Source organism: Platichthys flesus, chromosome 10 (assembly GCF_949316205.1).
Source record: "Platichthys flesus chromosome 10, fPlaFle2.1, whole genome shotgun sequence".
Taxonomy (NCBI): Eukaryota; Metazoa; Chordata; class Actinopteri; order Pleuronectiformes; family Pleuronectidae; genus Platichthys; species Platichthys flesus.
This window is the reverse complement of record NC_084954.1, coordinates 12128907-12149406: the sequence shown is the minus strand read 5'-3', so window position 1 is coordinate 12149406 and position 20500 is coordinate 12128907. Positions and strand designations below refer to the sequence as shown.

The following is a 20500-nucleotide window of genomic DNA, read 5'->3' as shown; positions in this document are numbered from 1 at the left end:
TTTTAAAGCTGTGCTTCTAAAGATTTTTCCCAATTGCTGCATATGTACAACATTTAGATTATCGCAATTTCTATTGTGTTAATTGAACAGTATGTTAAGAAATATGAGGAAATACCACTTTGCCTGTTGGATGCAGTGAAATGGCTATGCAGTCCTCTTTGCCCATAGCAGTATGTTGTTGTAGCCTTCAGCTCTGTGTTAAGCTGTGATCAGGAGGTGTGACTCCAGAGTGCGGGCATTGATTAGTGACCCTGGCCAAGCAGGCCTGAGGAGTAGAGAGTAACAGGCGCATGAGTGAAGAGAGGGCATGTGCCGCTGTGGTAATGACTGTGATTCAGCTAGCCCCTGCCCCCCTCCCTGTGTGCTGTGACCAGGGCCTGGATTCAGCCATTAGCTCTCCCTGCTAGGGCAGGCGCCGGCCGGATGCCGGCAGGATCCTTTTATCCAATTCCTGCTGCCGCCACAGGAGCGATCGATTGGGTTCTGCAGTGGGATTCTGAGCTGTGGTGCAGCAGTAGCAGTTAGCATGAAGAAATGAGCCGCAAGGCCCCTGCCCGTGCTGCCAATCTTCTCATACAGTACCCCGCTGAGAAGAGAAATTCATCAGGCTCCTCTCAAATCCAACCTGCATTTAGTCCTCCACGACCTACGCTCTCTCTTTTTGACAAATAACCACCTACTCATTTCCAAACCCATCCTGGACCTGTGCTTAATAAGTACAAAAAATATGCAACACTGAGGGAAAATGTTGTCTTTGGCCGGCCAGAGTGAGGCGCTGGTGGGGTGGCCGTGCACAGAGCGGAGTGTGCTGCCACTTCAACTCCACTTATTTCACTCAGCGAACTTCTGTAATTGCTCGGGCTCACCTTGCATGGGTCTCCATACCGGCCACAAGCCCAGCCAAAATTGGCAGGCTGGCTGCATGCACGGATGCTTCAGAGAGGAGGGCAGGTGGGGACAGAGTGGAGAGAAATGGGGAGGAAGAATTGGAATGAGAGACAGGCTTTGTCTGTGTTCAAGTAGGATGTTTCCCTGTCAATTTAAAAATAACACTTTTAGTCCAACAGTCACCCACTTTGCTGCCTCTGACCGGACAGACATACTGCGGGGAGAGCTCTCACTGGACAGATTGCCTGTTTGAAGACGATGGGGTGGGGGGAAAACGGCTAAACCAAGAAGAAAAGAGGGAAAACCATGAATTCCTCAATCCAATTGTGGGTTTTTCAGGCAGTGCCGGCTGCAGCAGTAGCAGCTGGCTTCAGTAATGTGGTTACAGAAATGACCTGCAGGGTCGGGGTCAGGCCATGTACTATGTCTGTATATATGCGTGTGTGTGTGAGAGAGAGAGATAGAGAGAAAAAGAGGAGGAGAAAGATGGACGTTCTTTAGTTATCACTCTCACCCCCAGGCTCTGCAGCTTAACTGGACTGCCTGCTGCAGGTTGTTTTTATAAGGAGCCTCTTGTGTTCTGCGCTCCTCTGCTCTGCCGTCACCATGTGTGTGAAGCCCATTGGCTGGGTGGGGGGGTCAAAGAGGGCTAATTGGACAAGAGCCTTTGACTCGAATCACATTTTTATTAAAGAAGTCTCAAACATTTGGATGTGATTAACAGGGGAATAAATAGAGTGGCGCAGAAGATGATTGACTCGAGCATAAGCATCCTCATTAAAGTTGTGATTCAGCTCATCCACATGTTAATATCTTAACCCAAATTAACATCCCAGCCTCGATTGTCTCCTGAAAATGCATATTCCAAATTTTCTCTGAAATTGTCCCAGTGACTGACCTGGTTTGTACCTGCTGATCCTTGGACAGACAGACTGAACTGGCGAGCTCCAGTAATCAGCATGCCGTGGATTTGTTTAAGATTAGCCTATTACCATAATTAAGGGCTTATAATAGAATGTGCTAATTACATTTTTGGTGGCGAGGGCATGTTTCTTAATAGCTCATTTGGCCCACAGTACATTGGCAGATGTTTTCTTCTGAGTGGAGGCTCACTTTTCATTGTCCATGATACCCCACAGGAAGGGGGGGAGGACAGCTTGATTCAACATCACTCACCCAATTGTTAATAAGTGATCAGCAGTCAGCCAGAGAATATAATGTTTTACTTTAGGAAAAGTGAGGGGAAGCAGTTTACCTATTTCAAAACTAGCATCAGTCAATTTCCCGTTATTAAATTGTCTTTTCTTGTCCTGCCCTGTTTCATTTGTGTTTGTGAATAGACTGGAAACGGGAAGCAATTTAATCTCTGATGGAGAAAGTTAATTGGATTTGAATTATTTGGTTTTAAAATGCTCAATTTTGTGCATTTTGTGTTTGCAATTAGAATTTTGAAATGAAAAAAAGCTAAAAATAGAGTCCAAACAGGGGCCCAGACCCCTTGTTTAAACCATTGTTTTGAATTTAGCCATGAGCAGTCACCATGCTCTTGCACCTGCTGCATTTATGTTTTATAAAATAAATCATTAAATAGTATATTGCTATACAGAGTGATAAATCCCTTTTATGGCAGATTACTTATTGAGCCTTCCTGACCTGCCAACAGTTAATAATATTTTACAATCATTCCTCCCCTCAGCCCACTCTTGAGCCCTCTGTAGGTCCTAGGTTTCTGAGGTGGAAACTGCAGTGACGAGCCCTAATCTCACCGAATTTGTGTTCTTGTCATTATCACCGCAGGGATGAAAATTACCTGCACTTACCAGGCACTTGATTAGATGAATTTTGTTTGTTTGACAGCTGCGTCACCTGGGAAACGATGAGGTACACATCGTGTGGTCAGAGCACACTAGGGACTACCGACGTGGCATCATCCCGACTGACTTTGGAGACGTGCTGCTCATCATCTACCCAATGAAGAACCACATGTACTTCATCCAGATCATGAAGAAGCCACAGGTAAAAGCACAGGCATCTGAGAGTTTAATTAACACCATTGGTAACACTGCACACTGGAAGTGGGAAGTTACTTTAAATGCTCGTCATTAAAAAAAATCTTTTAGTTGGCTGCTTTTTCTTTTGCGCCAGGATGACAACTTGTATTATTTTCCAGGCACAGGCTATTTTCAGCGCTGCACTAATTTCCAGTATCTGTTTGTGAGTTAAAGCAGTACCCCTGTTTCCTCTCTGCTCATACTTTGCTGTAGATTTTATAGGATGTTTCTCCTGCTGTGGTTTTAGTCTGAAGGCTCTTACTCCAGTGGTGCATTATTACCCACACTGTGGGTATGTGCTTTCAGCGATGGTTACTAGCCTTTCTCGGCTGGCTTCCATCTTGGATACTCCATGCTACTGCACACACTGTGCACTTAGTGAAGGCAGTGACATTTCTTAGAAAATTCCAAAAAATCATCCTGTGATATAATCTGTTTGCATTCCACCCTTTTAAGGCATTAATTATCTATATAAATTGTTATTTTCCAGAGAGTACACAATGATAGAGACAATAGTGTCTCAGCTTGCTTTAGAAGTATGGTTCAAGCAATGGCAACTACAGACCCCAGAGGCCCAGCTCTCAGAAGCTCTCAGAGCTCTCAGAAGAAATGTCTGGAGCGATCTTTTAGTGATTCCCATGTTGTTGTTCAACCTGCATTGCAGCATTTCCTCCTTATACATTTATTAGTGATACTCTTCTAGAAACGTTAAAAGAGTTTATTAGTACCAGGTTATTTTTCTTCTCTGTTGGGATCAGAATTAGTGGTCTCATTTTGTCATTATTACTCTGAAACTAAATGAGTTTAATAAGACCCTGTGAGAGACTTTTGATTGTTAATGCACTATATCCACTTTTTGTATAACAAAGTAAAATATGACCTTGTCTTTGCTGCTTTAATAAATAGTTTACACATAAATACTTCAGTGGCTGCAGATGGGTCAATAATTGGTGAACACACAAATTCAAGCTTCAGCACAAACATTTTAAGAAGGAAATATTTGATCCTTTTACATATTTAATGTAACCACAACCATCAATGTCTTCTTTATCTTGCTCAGGATCATTATGCTGTTGAATGGTCCACAGCTAAAACTTTAACGACAGATGGCCTCACTTTATCTTCAGGCACTTTTTGATATGAAGTAGGACTCATGGTTGAATCAATAACTGCAAGCTGCTCCATCCCTGTCCTGAGGGGGCAAAGCAAACCATAACATTTCCACCACCAGGCTTCACAGCTACCATGAGGTTCTTCTGCTGAAAAGCTCTTTGGTCTGTTCCAAACTTCTTCTGCTACTCTTACTTGGCCCAAACAACTCTATCTTTGATCTGCTGTCCAGAGCAGATTATTCCTAGAGGTCTGGTCTTTGCCTATATGGCATTGGTCTTTGTTCTTTTTGGACAGCAAATGCTTTTTCCTGGCACACTTCCCACACAGGCTTAATGTGTGCAATCTATTTCTGATTGTAGACACATGCACATTGGTGAAGTTTCAAGGATTACCTGCAAGATCTTGTGAAGTTGTGGGTTTCTTTGAGACTTTTTTTGCATCATACAGTGAATTGATAAATTTCATATAAATAGGAGATGTTTTAAAATAAATTGTCAGAATCATATGCATCCCCAACCTTTTCTCCGAAGGCCTAAGAGAGTTCTTTAGAGCTTTACACAATGACAATCAATTCAAAAGAAAAGAGAACACCAGACCCTAGATGGAAGAGTTTTGAATGAGATAGATTCCACCTGCCGACTCTATGGAAGCTCTTATAATTGGCCTCTAAACTTGAAGCTCGGGTCAGAATTTAATGAATCTGAAGGTAAGCTAGATGTCGGGGTTTCCAGACTTTTTTCATTTTTTCTTCTTTTTTTTTCTGGTTTTTACTACAAAATGTAACTTTTCTGTGTCATTTGTTTGAGTAGGTCACCTTTATTCTTTCAAACAGGATCGAAAGTTTGGTTTTTCAAACATATTCAGAATTCAACAATTTGCATAAGGAGTACTTACCTTTTCACATGAATGTAAAGTTATCTACTCTGGTTTCTGATGCTTGTTTCCACAGAGTCACTTCAGTTCTCTAACATGATTACTAAGTTAATTGGTCTGTATCATTCCCAGTTAAAATCCAGTCATTGTTTAATTTGACTGGTTATTATACTCGCTGAACTGCCAAGTTAAAGACAGCAGGACCTTTTTGGAGAGACTTTGACATTCACGTCAACTTCCAGGTCAACGACCATTGAGCTTCAGTGATTAAGGGCCCCCTTCCAATATGCATGAACAGACGCGTGTACCCACACACACTCTAAAGCTGTCGCTAAAATGGATATTGGCCCTTTTGTGTTTGTTCGGTAGCTCAATATGAGGGCATTGTTCAGTATTGATTGTCATTTTAATTTCATTTACCTAACATTGATTCACATTAGATATGTATGGTTGTCATGCAAAGTTAGGAAAAATCCAATTTCAACTTGAACCTTGCCCCAAACAGATGGAGAAACGGTTAGTAGCCAAAAATATGCATTTGTATTTTTACAAATTTGTTTATAAAGGGTATGAAACTCAACAGATTAATTGGTGAGTATTGTGGATGTTTTTCATGACTTATTTACCTTTTCTGTCTTTTCTTCTCTCTTAACTTTCTCAGGTTCCTTTCTTTGGGCCTCTGTTTAATGGCGCCATAATCACTGGGACACTGCTGCCAAGCTTGGTGCGGGCCACCTGTATCAACGCCAGCAGAGCTGTCAAGTCCCGTCTGACTCTCTACCAGAGCTTGTATCCTTTGCTCCCCGCGCCTTCTGCTTCACTGTTCACTATTCCATACAGGGATGGCTCATCGGAGGAGTGCAACAATTTCAAAAGATCAACCCTTTATTACCCATACAGCTGAGACCATTAAAGTTACGAGCATACATTTAGCAATATTTTTATGATGATTTCATTAGATGCATAACACCACTTAGCATACATTTTCAGCACCACCAGCCGCCCATTTGGGTAAATTCATTGAGACATGTGGCGTGCTTGTCATGTCAGCCAACGTACACAGCTGAATGCTGACACTGATTTTTATGGGCTGGCTGATTTACATACAGCTATTAGAGCGGGACTGTTTCACAGCCTGGAGCAGCATGGGAGGCTGCGTGCTGCTGTTTTGGGTAGGAGCGCAGATAATGTGTCATCATCTATCACTACCGTTTTATGGAGAACGAGGAGAGCCAAACTAAGAGCAACCATGAACAAATGCATACAAGTGCTTACAGACGCACACGCACACTCTCGTACCTCCACCCATCCGTCCAACAGTGTGCCGTTAAGAGCCTGACTCCAGCTGTAGTTGTCAGTTGGTTTAAAGGCAGTGTAATCACCGATGGAGATGAATTAGCATGTGAATGCCAGCAGCACGGTGTGGGGGGGATGAGCTGGGGGTGGGCAGAGCCGGAATGGGCCCTGAGGGGGGGGGGAACCTGATCTCCCCTAACGCCCTGCTACTCCTCGGACAGCATGTACAGCACCGCCTCACCAGAACCACGCTGCCCCTCTGGTGGTTGCTATAGAAACGCCCCCCAAGGAGGTCCCATTTAGGTGGAAGACAAGAATCTATTGTTTTAAAATTTTTTCAAGTTGCCGCTTTTATTATCAAGTTCTTCTATAAGAGGTTTCTTACCACAAAGGATTTTGCTGCTTAATTATTCTACACCACACCCTGTGTACGTTGTTTACAGTTGGGCATGTGTAAGTATGTGCCTGTCTGTATGTGTTCCACAGTGCATCACATCCCCAGGCCCCCCCACCCACCCCTATATCAGGCCTTGTCTGTGTGTCCCCGGGGGCATCCTGAGTGACAGATGTCTGTTACCCGACGCCAAGTGAATTAGCCCAGTGTGACTCTCAGTGCCAGAGGAGGGGGGGCGGGGAGCAGCCACAGGCCCGCCCGCCTCAGGGTCTAGGGGGTGGTGGTGGTGTTAGTGGGGTGGGTGGGAGACAGTACCAGGCCTGCGCTGGGCCACAAAGCCTTACCTGGCATTCCTTAGCAGAGTAGCAGACAGCAGAAAGGCGTGATCTATGAGAGGAGATAAGCGCTGCCTCTGGAGTTCTGGCACTGATTGGTCGCCAGGACTCATGCACTCCAAGAGAGGGGATGAATGAATGTGCCAGGCAAAGCACAGTGCCAGCATAAGTATCTGCGTGTGTGACATCCTGTCTGTCTGCTGTTTGTCTGCCTAGCTCGAGGGGCCTGTGAGGACAGAGTCAATACACAAACTAACAAATGTCCACAATGCTGAGATCCATATTTTCTACATGAATGTGATGATCTAGTTTCTCGATTTTTAAAGAGCTCCTATGGCAGAATGTCTATCCTTCCTGCAGAGGTGGCTAAATGTACTTATATATAAAAAGGACCGATTCAAGTACAGGCCCTGAAATGTACTCATAGTATACAAGTAAAAAGGTTCCCCTCTGAAGGCCATGCCTAGAATAACATGAAAAACAATATACTCAAAACTGGGTTGAAGGAAGGAAAGATTTGTGAGTATGAAACATTTTTCAGGATGAAATTTGTACAATATATCGAATGAGGTATTCTTCATTTAAATAAAGCCAGGGATGTGGAATATTTTGTTTCTCTGCTTTGTCGTGGACGTTGTCAGCGATTTTTGCAGATACTTCTCTTTCTTCCAAGTTGTTAGTCATTGTAATTGACAAATGCGCTCCTCTCCATGCTGAAGTCTCATCACCTCTTCTGTGATAGTGTCCATTTAGGCCGAAATCTGTCCATAACCCCCCCCCCCACAAATGCATTAGGATTAAAATAACAAGCCTGTTATAGAAAGTTAAAGTAAAACTAATCTGAAAATATTTATTCAAGTAAAATATAGATCAAATTTACTTCAGTACATTAACAAAGTATTTGTACTTCGATTACTTGCCACATCTGCCTGACTGACACAATTTCCAGCAATGGTATGAACACAACAGCGTAGCGTGGCAGGTGCAGCTACTCATTTCATCATGGGATTTGTCGTTTGTATTATAGCTGCCCTTTTGCACTTTTCCCCCTCTTCACTTGTCATTCTTCCATCTTCTCAGGATATGTGGCTCTTTATCTTTCTCCGGCTGGAACAATAACTTCATCTCGGATGTGTTTTTTTGCGCAAGATGGAAAATCCTCATCCTTAGTTTACCCCTTTACAATGCCTTAACAATCCGCAGGCTGCTCTCAGCCTGTGAGGCCACTCTCCAAGGTAATTAGTTGAATATTTCTTCAAAGAGAAGCTATATGACCCCCGTGTGTCCAGATAAAAGGCCAGTGTGGTGCTGCAGCCCCCTCTCCCGCTCCGTCACAAGGCTGGAGAGGACTCCAGCAGTCAAATGCAGCGCTCAGAGGATCTCTCGGGCTAATAGGATTTGATATTGAAAAATGACCTCAAGCAACATTGTCAGAAAATACACACAAAGATAAGCTCAATGAGTGTTTTTCACATGGATACATCCTCTTGCTGTCTCGCTGTCTTTTTCCCCAACGCGCCCTTTGTCTCTCCAGCTCGGTTTTGTTGAGATTTGTGAAATCTGTGTCGTTGCATTGTTTTTCTTTTCTTTGCCAGATTTCACTGTCACTTAGAATTCGTCAGTTTCTCCTGTCAAGGCGCAAACCAAGGCCTCGTAGACATCGTATCACAGGCCTCTCACAGACAACTCATAATGTATCATCTATTATTTATATGCCTGATGGAAAATGCAGCTGGTCTGGCTTTGTGTGTTCTAAGTATATTGTCTGCAACTTGTCCACACTACACAGCTGCAATTCAATACCACAGGACCACAAAATGTTCAATCTAAACAACCTCAGTTTTTCATCAAACCACAGTTGTTTTTAGTGTTTTTATTTGCAACAAAGTGGCCTCGGTTAGAGTCATTTTATACTTCTACTAGTGGAGCTTATCACAGCATGCACAAAGTCTGTGAGTATGTTTGTGTCACCTGAACCCCCCCCCCCCCCCCCCCATGGCCTTGCTATCTACTGTCATATACGCGATGATGAGCATCCTTCATACTGTCACTGTGGAATAATGTCTTTATCCCGAAACTGGGATTCATTTCTCTCTTCAACAAGCACTTGAGTTTGACGGGCCATCAATCATTCTTTGTGATGGGGCTATTGTTGAGGGTTAAAATTGTCTCTGTGTTTGTGCGCGTGTGTATGTGTTTGTGTGTGTGTGCGAGACAGCAAGTTTCTAATAGGTGAGACAATGCGGAAATGACCTTGATTCAGAGACATAGCCATCCTACTGGACAGAATCAATAGCTTTTGCCCAGTGCCCTTAGTCCCCCATCCTCTGCTCTGACACACACGTAAACACACACGCGCATACGCACAGATCCCTCTCCAGGCAGCGATCAATAACCATAATCTGTTTCTGCCCATCGCCAGTCATGCGAGCCAGGCTTTTAGGTGATGTGTGTGTGTGTGTGTGTGTGTGTGTGTGTGTGTGTGTGTGTGTGTGTGTATGTATGTGCAGTAGCAACCAGAAGAGAGGGAGGCTTGATCCTTTCATTGGAACCCAAAAAGCTGCTGAGGTCTTTCATGTGTTCCTCACAGGCTCATGTGAGCATATCTACTGTCCCCCAGCTTCACAAACAATGTACATAATGATAATGGATGTATACTGGAAACATAATGGATGAGATATCCTGCCTGCACTGCTTTTGTGTGCTTCCACTGCACCCTCCAGATGCCAACATAATTATTATAGTCACTGCATTGACAATGACATATTCTCACACCGCTTCTGAGCAAGTCATTGTCCCGCTCGTGCTGTGTCTTTGTCCGACGGCAAACACTTTCCTTTGTATACTGTAAGATTCCTCACCTAGCAGAGATGAAAGTGCGTCTGCACGCATGATGGGGTGCCATGAATAGGATCTGCCACGTTAGTGTTGTCTCACATGAATTATTTAGCATGGCTGATAGGTCTAATTTGCCAGCTGTTGTGCCATAACTGTCGGCAGTCTCATGGATAATACTCAGCAGTCTATATCACTCTGAAACACAGGGCTTGACTGGGCACAGTGAGACGCCAAGCTCATCATTAGATGCTGACCTGAACTGATGTGAGTATGACTAGCCAACTTCCTGTTTATGGAAAACAGGGACGACCAAGTAAATCGGCTGATAAGAATCCCCCCTCATATTTTGTCACTTACAGTAAAGTTCTTAAAGGGAGGTTTAGATTTTCTCGCACAATGTGTGATATAAGAATCTTGTCGTGTAACACAAACCCATCTGTTGGAGGCAGTTGACTATATTGTTTTTGGGAGGGCGGGGTATTTGGGAGTTGGGTGAAGGACCCGTTCTGAGGGTTTCCTGCCTGGACTTGGCCAGGATGGTTTGGGCACTGGTTTAGATCGAGCGGTTGAGAGTTTACGCAGTATTTGGGAGGCTGCAGAGAGAGGAGGGGTCTCTCTCCCCCACTGAATGTTTTAACCTAATCCCATTATCAGTGTACCGCACTGCCTCCCATCTCTTCCCCCCTCCTTATCCCCCCTCCCCGCCCCTCTCTCCAGTTGACCAGCTGTTCCTGCCGGGACTCACGACAATGTCCAATGTGTTCAGATCACTGAGTACCCCCCTCCCTACCAATACACACACACACATACACATACACATACACACACACATACACACACCTACACATACACATACATAGAGCATAGTCCGTGCACAACCAAAGCATTTGCCTATAGCCCTTAGCTGGAGCCTTGGAGGGCCAATAGGGAGGAGGGTGTTAGTTGGAGGAGAAAGGGGGTAGCTTTGGGGGTGCGGAGGGGGCAAGCACAGGCCTGTCAAACCAGGAGCCCTGACTCAGGAGGCAACCCTGCTCGGATGGCATATGGTGTCTAGCTTCATACAACATGCAAAAGTATTCCCTCCCTTTGCGCCCCCTCCTATCCCCCTCCGTCTCCCTCCCCTGCTGCTAATGCAGAATGACTCATAGCATTACTCATTTTTTTCCCTTTAACCCCCCCCCCCCCCCCACCACCCCTCCACACATCAGTTCCTCCTCCTCTTGCCACCCAGCCTGTAACAAAAGGTGCTGCGAGGCACCCACACCCTGAAAGCCCTGGGGGCCTAGCTCAGCCCAGTCTGCGCTCCGAGGTCTGAGCTTCACGGCGGGGCTGCCCCCTTTTTTAAACACAGGTAGAGCAGGCATGGAACCAGACGGTCAACAGCAGGGACCCAGAGCCCCGCCAGGGGTAGCGTACACACACACTGCTGGTGTCAAACTGTTGTGCCAGTTTGTGTGTTTGTGTTGCATGTGTACAACAGGAAGTGCTTTTATTTTGTAGTGCCTCTGGTGTTGCAAAATTACTGTGCTTTAAGTGCTTTCGGGTGGGTTCTTGTTTGTGTGTGTGCGCACAGTGCTTCCTTTTTTTGTCTCACTGCCACCTATCAGACAAACAAGTATTGTCTCTGTTTGGTTTCGGCTGTTGTTTGTTGCCAAAGGTATTCCATTGCTTCCTTTTGGTGTAATTTCAGTTTTTTGATTTCTTTTCTTACATTTGATTATCTACATTTAATAATATTCTATTAAGTTGTTTTCATTCACTACACTAACCCAGTTTTTACACAGAATATGATCTAATAAGAAACCCTTGAGTTCAGCTAACATTAATATAAACCACATAGCATGGTGTAACCCAAAGAATGTAATGCTCTGTGTATTTTTAAACTTGAACCCCCCCTCCCCACCACCACCCTCAGGCCCCTCCCCTCCTCTCTCTCCGTCTGTTATGCATTCATGTCTGACATCTGTCTGTTTGTGAGCGGCAAAGTGAAAGCCAGCAACACTGCCAGTGTTGTGTTGTGTGGAATAATCTTAACGTTCCCATCTCCAAACTCAGACTTAGTGTATGAGGTAAAACGACATAAACAAGACCGACTCTAGTGCATTATAGTTTTGACACCTGCTGGACTCATACCAAGATTATATTATTAATATCTTTAATATAATCCTATAATTTAATTTTATATTATCTAACTCAAAAGAGTAGCATGCATTTTGAAATGTCAAAGGTGTATATATAAATATACATATATGAAACACTATTTTAATTTTTTCTTCCCATTTCATTTCCCGGCTAGTACAAGGGCACAACTGTTTTTTCTGGATCTGTATGTATTAACATTTTAATACCACTCATTACTTATACTTATTGTTGAAGAATTTTTTACAAAATGAAGATTTAGTTTTATCATTTACATGTCAACAAAAGTATGTTTCCATCATATTATGCATACACTTGAACATGTAGGCCTTATGGTGAGTAATGGCCGCAGATTGGCTGCTAATGTGTGAAGGAATGAATGTGTTGGATAGCCATCAAAGTTGTAGCCTTGGAAAGACGGATCCAAGAATACATCATTTACCTATTTTGCCATACAGCAACAAAAACTAAATGACCATCACACTAATAGGTCGTAGGTTTCTGTCAATCATTCCGAATACCCTGGCCCCGGTGTCGCTGCTGGACTTGTACTGACTGCACTGCCGTTGAGAGGACAAGTTCCTGGTGATTGATGTGCAGTGGTGGCACTATTTGTAGCTTGGGTGTAATACCGGTCTGTCTGCTTTAAGTGATTAGAATCCAGCTAGCCATTCCATCTGTTCCCCTAGCCCTGTTTAATTAATGAACTTTCTTTCTTCGACCAGTAGCCAGCCAGCACAACACTAAAGCAGAAAGCTGTTAGCCTGCTCAGGTTATCCAAATGGATGCGTGTTCTTGCCCCCCCCCCCCTTCCAATGGATGCGTTCTCATTGATTAGTTATGTTTTGTTTTCCGCTCTTTTGTCTCAGGGTTCTTGAAGGGAGGGTTAATGAGCTTTCCTGGCAAGCTGCAGCGCTTGGAATCCGGGGATAAATGGGAATAATTTTGTTGTTTTGTGTTGTTTTTTTTGTTTGTTGTTTTGTGATGGACTTGGCAGAGAAGTGAGGCCTTGTGCCACCATGTGTTTGTCTGCGCATGTGTGTACGTGATTCATAATATGTGTTTGTTTGGATGTGTATGAATGGCTTTGAGGCGGGGGTATATTGCATTTCATCCCTGCTGGTCCATTATTCCTCTTCAGAGGAAGAGAATCTGGAACACTCTTTAACAGTTGGCTCTGTCCCTATTCATCTTCCAGCCATCTCAGCGAAACTCTTGTCCTGTCCTCCGTTTTACCACCACGTACTCTCTCTCTTCCTTTATGCCCCCTCTTCCTTCCGTGTCTCTGGTTACAAGGCAGTGGACAGCCCTTTGTCCAGCTAAAGCTGCCCCCTTTTGTTTGCGCGGCCTTTTTTATCCTTGTGCTAATCGCTATGGTCGTGTGCCTGAGTTGGACCCCATATTTCACGCTCGGCTCTCCTTTGTTTGACACACCGCCCCTGATAAGAATCCCAATTCTAGGGCCTCTCTGATATTGAAATCCAACAGCAGCGTAGAAAGAGCCTTCAATCATCCATTATCTGTGCTCCAGTGATTACCATTCAATCTCGCCGGGTCCAGGCTCCTCATCACCGGCCCCAGAGCTGAGGCCGTCCCCTGAAAGAGCCCGCATCCCTTAACGCCTGTTCACATTCAAGCATATCCATAGATATTTCTGACGCTGTCTTGATACTGCCGCTCACTGAACGCTGCTGGGAAATGTCACTGAAATGTCACTCATCGCTCTCCACTGGAATCTCTCGGTCTCTGATGTGGCCGTGTGTGTTTTTGTGGACTCTTGTGAGGACACCTTGTGACATTATTCTTTGTTCCTAAATGTCCATTATATTTGCAATTCTCTTTATTTTTTTGTTCAAAGACCGCTCTTTTATTTCCTCCTTTTTTTTAATAAGGCTTCGTTGCTTTTAATGTCACAGACTTAATTGGCTGTTTTAAGTTGATTATTTATAAGTTGCACATTAATGCCTCTTTAAATGGTTCAAAGGCAGTGTCTGCTCCACCGATGTCCTGTGGCCATTGTTCTCTTTTAGAGGATGTCATTGTGCCTCACAGCATTTGCATTTTTGCACTAAATGGAATTTTCTGCATTAACAAAAAAGGCAAGGCAAACAAAGCAATAACAAAAACAAAACATTTAAGTATGTATCGCTGTGCATTGGCGGCCTTTCTTCCATAAAGCAGCCTTTGATGTGTTAATACTGATAGTCTGTGTTTCATTGTCAAGTGGTTGTCTCTGAAAGATGAGCAGGGAGAAATATTGGTGAAATCTTCCTCCGTCTCCGTTGCAACATGTTGTTATAATATCGAGTTTAATTTTGAACCAAGAGGAAGTATTGTTTGTTGTAGAAACAGGCACAGCATATTCCAAATCCCAGTAGTGTGATCATCTTATCACAGAAACTTGAGCGTCTTTGTTATTAGAATGAGCACTCATACGACACACAATTATCCTTTCTGTGTTTTCATAATTTCAACTGCTTATTCCTATTGTTTTGGTTGAAATGTATGAAAGGCTTTGTGCTGCAGACATCCACTTATCCAACAGTCTGTGTAGATACACAACAGCTCTCAGCACCTTTGTTTAATGTAGTGTACACATCTTCATTAGTTATGTATAGCCTCTAATTACTATTGATGAGACTAGCTGATTGGGGTACAAATCTATAGCTTTTGTTATTCTAATGAGCGTTATTTACCCTCAGATCTCCAAGCCAGGGGGCTTTGGAATGGGGCTTTGTGCAGGCAGACATAGCCGGGCCCGCTCTAGCTACACCCACTTGTTTTGTATCTTGTTTTTGTATTTCCCTCCCCCCCCGCACCATCACCCGTCTGCTTGGATGTATAGCACTTCCCGCTCCTCCATCTGTTTTTGTCCACCCATAAAAAGGTCCATTATAATCTGCAGGATGCACAGTTGACATCTTGCGAGCGCCGCTTGAGCCAATCAAGGCGGTGTACCTAACTTGGGCCACAAATGCAAGAGCCTCTGTCCCCTCCCCCAAGTTCATTTTGATTATGTGGGCTCTCTGTCTGGGATCTTCAGCTGAACAAGTTTTTATAACAACATCGCCTCCATCATCCCCTTTCCCCCATAAAAGCTTCCAGTTTGAATGGAGCTCAATGCATGCCCACTGGATGATGGCAGGCTCGTGATTAACCCTGGAGTGACTAGCTAATGTCATTGAAGGAGGGCCACCTGGCTGTGAGACTGTACAGTCAGCTGCCACTGAAGGGCCAGAATAGGAGACGACCAGGTGTTGGGCTCCAGCCCCCCTAATTGTTGCCATGTAATAGCCTGCTTGACTGCACAATATAGCCTAGGGGCGAGGATTAGGAAAAAGCTGTTGCCAGCACAGAAGTCCATTTTCTTTTTTGCCCAAGGTTTTGTGTTTGAGTTTCTTTCTGTGTGTGCATGTATACGTATATGTACACACACACACACACACACACACACACACACGTATGTACAGACTTATTTTGGGCTGGGTGCTCATTATAAGGACGCACTTTAAACTTTCCAAAATAAAAGTGCCTTCCAACAAAAAAAAAAAATGTCATCATATCCTCAACAACTACATTATTAAGTCATCATCATTATAACCGTATGAACAACTTGGCCTCACAGCCCGGTGTCGGCACATGTAGTTTTTTGTGAAGACTTAATCTCTTTGTCATCACATGGCATTAATTGAAATATGTCAAAAATCCCAATATGAGGGCAAATGAGATTCCACTCTTGTCCCCAGCAGCTAACCCTCTCCACTCGCTGCATTCACCACAGCTGTGATCATATGTAACCTGGCGCTAATCATTATCATTCCCGCAAAATGCCTGGCATTTTGCATAAGGCCCGGCAGCCTAATTGGCCCGATGAACCTTTCATAGAGGGGCCATTGGAGGAACAAGAGGCTTCGTTTGCGGCGCGTCTTGGCAGGGGGAAGCAGAAGGAGACAGTGGGCTTTAATGCATCACAGTTATTCTTTTGCACATGCCACGAGCATCATTAAAATTGCAAAAGCCTCTGTTCATTTTGTTTTAATATTTCATCAGTGCTTGACTGAATAGCGTCGTCATAGGGTAAAGATCAAAGCTGTTTGGCATGACCCGGAGTTGCCACACTTGTCTTGCAATTTATGTGTCAGGCTGGTTTCCTAATCGTATCAAACAGTTTGTGGAACATCAGTGTGCTTTGATTGCTGTTATGCTTTGAGTTGGCTACAGGTGGACAGAAGCTGTGTCATCAGCTTGTTAATATTTATCACACTGTAAACTTCATGAGAGTCTGAAGGGAGAAGAGGTGAAACTGCGTGCAGGTAATCAGATGGATTCCAATCAAAGTCTGGCTCCAGCGTGCCCTTCTCGGTTTCATCATTTGACTTTTTATTAAAAGTTCAATTTGAGATCAGATAGATCCTGTTGTTCCCTGTCTCAATTCTGAACTATTCAAATAGCAGAAACTGGAGGGGGGGGGAAATATGACGTATATTCACCTCAGATAGCTCATAAGATGCCCACCTTTGTCCTGACCTAATAATGTTTCCAGAAGCCTGCAGCATTCATGTCGCTGTGGTCATCATCACAGGACAAAAGGGACCTTCAGAGGGAACTCTTACCCAGTCAAAGACCTGTATCTGTTAATCTTCATCCCTATCAGCCTTTTGTGGCTCATCTTATTATGACTTTCTGTTAATGCACGGTGGAGGCCTGTGTGACTGTCTGGCTGTAATGGGCCTGTGTTTGATTAATCATGTCCATCCATTGTGTTTCACATCTAAGGCTGCTGTGTTAGGACTCATCAATAGAGACCAGGGTCCTTTTGAAAATGAGATTGGATGCAGGCTCACCTCATCCGAATACATAGACACAGTGGGCTTTGATAGCAGTTAATGTTGTGATGAACAAACCATGCTACAACAAATTATGATGTCACCGGTGTCTTGTGACTGTCCTGTTTCCTCTGGTGTGTGAGGATGACTTGTTGCTTTATCATTTATATTCTGCGAACCCCTCAACAATCAGTGTGTTCTAGCATAGTTTAGGGGTCAACGCTGACTTTGGGGTTAGGTGCTGCTGTTATGATTTGTTACGGTCCAGAAATCGATTTTTAGTGCCCCCCAGAGGGATGGTGGGCTGCCAGAGACTTAAGACAATGGGTGACTACTTCTTGCAGTTGGCTCATAAATAACCTGCTCATGCCAGCCAGTAGACATCAGATTTTGTCTGCAGCTGTGGCAAACCTGTGTGAAATCACTGATGGGCAGTGATGATGTCATAGGTTAGGAGTGATGTCACAGCCATAACTTCCCATCCCGCTGTCTGAAGGCCAGATGGACGGTGGAGAGGTGTGGAGGTTGGAGCTTAGAGAGGCTCTCGCTGTGGGAAGCTCTCCCCTCAGGAGGTGTCATTAACCTGGGCTTACAGGTTGACCCAACTCCTCTGGGGCTCACAACTTCCAGTTTCCTGGACCTGCTGCTAATTAGGCCACTTGTTAAAACTCTCTGGTACCAGCTATTCCTCCAGAGCCTCTGATGTTGTGTGTGTCGATGCTCGGCCTGAAAATGGACACACAAACACCTCCACTCATCATAATGCATGTGTGACACATTCAGACATTTTCTGTCTGCCTCTGTCTACAGAAAAAAGCTGTTTAATGAGACACCAAGGTTTGAGTAGCTGCCATATAAAGCGGGAGTGGGACATGCACACACACACACACGCAGTCGAAGTCACACTATACCATCACCCTACTGGCTAGTATCTGTCATACCCACTCTCACTTTATCTGTCTGAATCTGTTGTTCCTTCCCACTCTCCCCATTATTCCTGCAGCCAGCTTTATTGCCACATTCACTCTCCCGGTCTCCATCTTTCTTTCTTCCCATGTCTCTCCGTCTAAATGTCTCTGTCTTCTGTCCCGTTTTTCCCATAATCACCTCACACCTCTGAGGGCCTCTGCTGAGACGAGCTTCACACCTCAGCCCTCGCTGTAACAACAGGTACCGCTGGTCCTCACGGCCCGGCCTCTCTCTAATCAACACCTGAGCGGCTTTATCCCTCTTTCTTCCCTTTCTCTTCTCCATTTGCCCCCTCCCTGCCTCTCCACCCATCTTCACCTTCTTCCCCCATATTTCTATCCCTCGTTTTTGTGTCTCTTCCAATCCCTGTGTGCCTTTTCTTGTGTACACAGCCTCTCTGCCTCTTATCTCCTTTTGCAGAGTGAATAACAGTTCATCCATATGTACTAATTCATTTCTCCCTACCAATGCCTCCTGGAGATGGCACTGTGATCCTCTATTGATTTAAATATGTGCCTGTTACACCAGTCTGCTTTCATTGTCTCTTCTTGTACTCAGTGTAATGGTGAGTGACACAAGCCATGAATATCATTCAAAGGTTTGTGTAGTTTTGCTTTGCCACCAGTCATTTTTCAATTTTGACACCTTTTTCTGCTCAGTTCCCAAACTTATATGATAAATCATTTTCATACATGAACATTTGGGTTCTCACGTACAGCCCCTACATTTGATTCCTGGACATTATCCTGGAGTTTAGTTCATGTCTGTATGACAATTTGTGTGTGATATCCAGCAATACCGCTTCAAGTCTGCATGCAGCATGAAGAGGTGTGGCACGGTGCCTGTTGCCAAAAAAATAATGACCACATCTGCTTTTATTTTTTTAATGCTGCCTCCACTGGCACTCTGGTACAACCAAAGCACTCCCCAATCCCTTCCTCTTAACAGGCCAATTATGTGACTGTGGGGAGTCAATGGCACTGTGAGCTACTCCTGAGCTCCTCTCCTCACCAAGGTCAAGCGGACGGGCCCAGGTTAATGGGCAGATGTGGAGCTAAGAGAGGAGGGGTCAAGCACATAGACACCCTCCACCTCATTTCTAAAATGTCCCTCTTCACTATAAGAGCCCCCTTTTTACTACCAGCGCACGTACAAACAGGATTAACCTTGGCTGCTGCTGTAGATGCCCGAGAAGTGTAGGGATTGTTTCTCCCCATGCAGGGCAAAGATATATAATTTTAAAAGGTTAAGTTTGTTTTTAGACGTTCATTAGATAAAACAACCAGAATCATTTGGCGTGATGGTCAGCCATGTGTCATCTCTTCAGGTATTATAAAACCTACAGTTTGTCTTTATTGTGCTTTTTGGTATATATTTACTTAAGCATTATAAAAATCTGTACCAGCAGCATTCCTTTGCAGATTTTTTTCTTTTTAATATTTTTGAGAGAAGGGCTACTGAACTGTTCTGTGATCCTGATGGCTGCAAAAACAAAAAACAAGCTTAATTTCTCAATTGACCTTTAACTTTGCTTTCAACACCTTCTTTCTTTTTCCTTTTTTTACTATGACAACTCTCAAATTAAGCAAAGAGGGTTGTCAGCTTTTAGCAGTGGGGAATCTTGGACCAAAAAAAAAAAGATCAGTGGGCAACCGCTCTCTCTGCACCCGTGATCCGGCTTCTGTGACTAGAAAGTGGATAGAAATGGGGCTTAAATAGTGAAATGTCAGTAGGGGGCATCTAAGACCTCTTCTAATGCTCCTTTCCCTAATCTGGACCTTCACCCCCTGCCCGGCCTTATCAACAGATTAACTGTTAGAGTGAGTCTCTATCTCTGTCTCTCTCAGTTGCTATGTCCGGGGAGTTTAGATTGTTTATTGTTTATCCCATCATGCTCTCAGAATCATTGAACTGCCAGATAGGCTGACTGACAGGGGGTTCTTGGTCATTTTCTGACCCATACTCTTATAACACTAACTGATTTAGGCCACATGGTAACCTCAACACAGTCTTCATGGTTCCTACCACATTGCATTTCGCTGTGATGGAACCCCTTGATTGGTATTTTTACCCCTGTTGATTTGTTTGTTGGTTTGTTGGTTCACAAGCAAGATAAGGCAAAAAACTACTGGATGGATTATCATGACACTTGGGGGAAGAATGTGGAATGGGTCAGTGGAGTACCCACGCAAATTTGATGCGGAACCCCTAGGATGGGGCATTCAGGAAATATTTTTTTATGCTTTTCTTAAAATTGTTACCGTTTTCCCAAGGAATAATTCATGAATCAATTCAGGCTTATTCCGCTTGATTGAATTTCTGGGGACTGTTGAAGCTTGGCAGACGTATGGGCTTTACTGAGTGTCATTCTAGACATTTCTTAAATTGTTTCATTCACACTTTTTCAGAATCTGTGTCTCAACAAAGATCTGGTCTATAATTCTGCTTTGCATTTCGTGATTTAGTTTTCAATCTTTGGAACTGTGGGGCCTTTTTCTGAAATTAATTTCCATATAATCGTAAAAGTAAAAGTAGCCCCATAACAATGATAGGTAAATCAAATGTTTTGGCATATCAGTTGGGTTTTGCGGTTTCCTGTGTGGATTGCATTTCGTGCCGTTCCTGCACCAACACAAGGATGTAAATTAATAATCTTCAACATTCCTGCTTATGGTTTCATGCCTTCCAATGATTTACAGCTTATCGTGATTATGCATTGAGATTTGTTGCGGTTTTAAAGATTATTGTGGCCAGTGGTGAGAAATGGATATTAGCTGT

At 43.9% G+C, this 20500-nt stretch overlaps 1 protein-coding gene across 5 annotated transcripts in view; it reads left to right on the top strand.

The window, feature by feature from the left end:
- ralgapa2 (Ral GTPase activating protein catalytic subunit alpha 2) overlaps positions 1–20500 on the top strand; it is a 93735-nt gene that overhangs the window by 60186 nt on the left and 13049 nt on the right. For all 5 annotated transcript variants that reach the window (XM_062397989.1, XM_062397988.1, XM_062397984.1 and 2 more), the window contains 2 exons: positions 2746–2904; positions 5587–5714. In XM_062397989.1, the coding sequence (XP_062253973.1) occupies positions 2746–2904; positions 5587–5714 (287 nt within the window). The remainder of the gene's footprint in view (positions 1–2745; positions 2905–5586; positions 5715–20500) is intronic.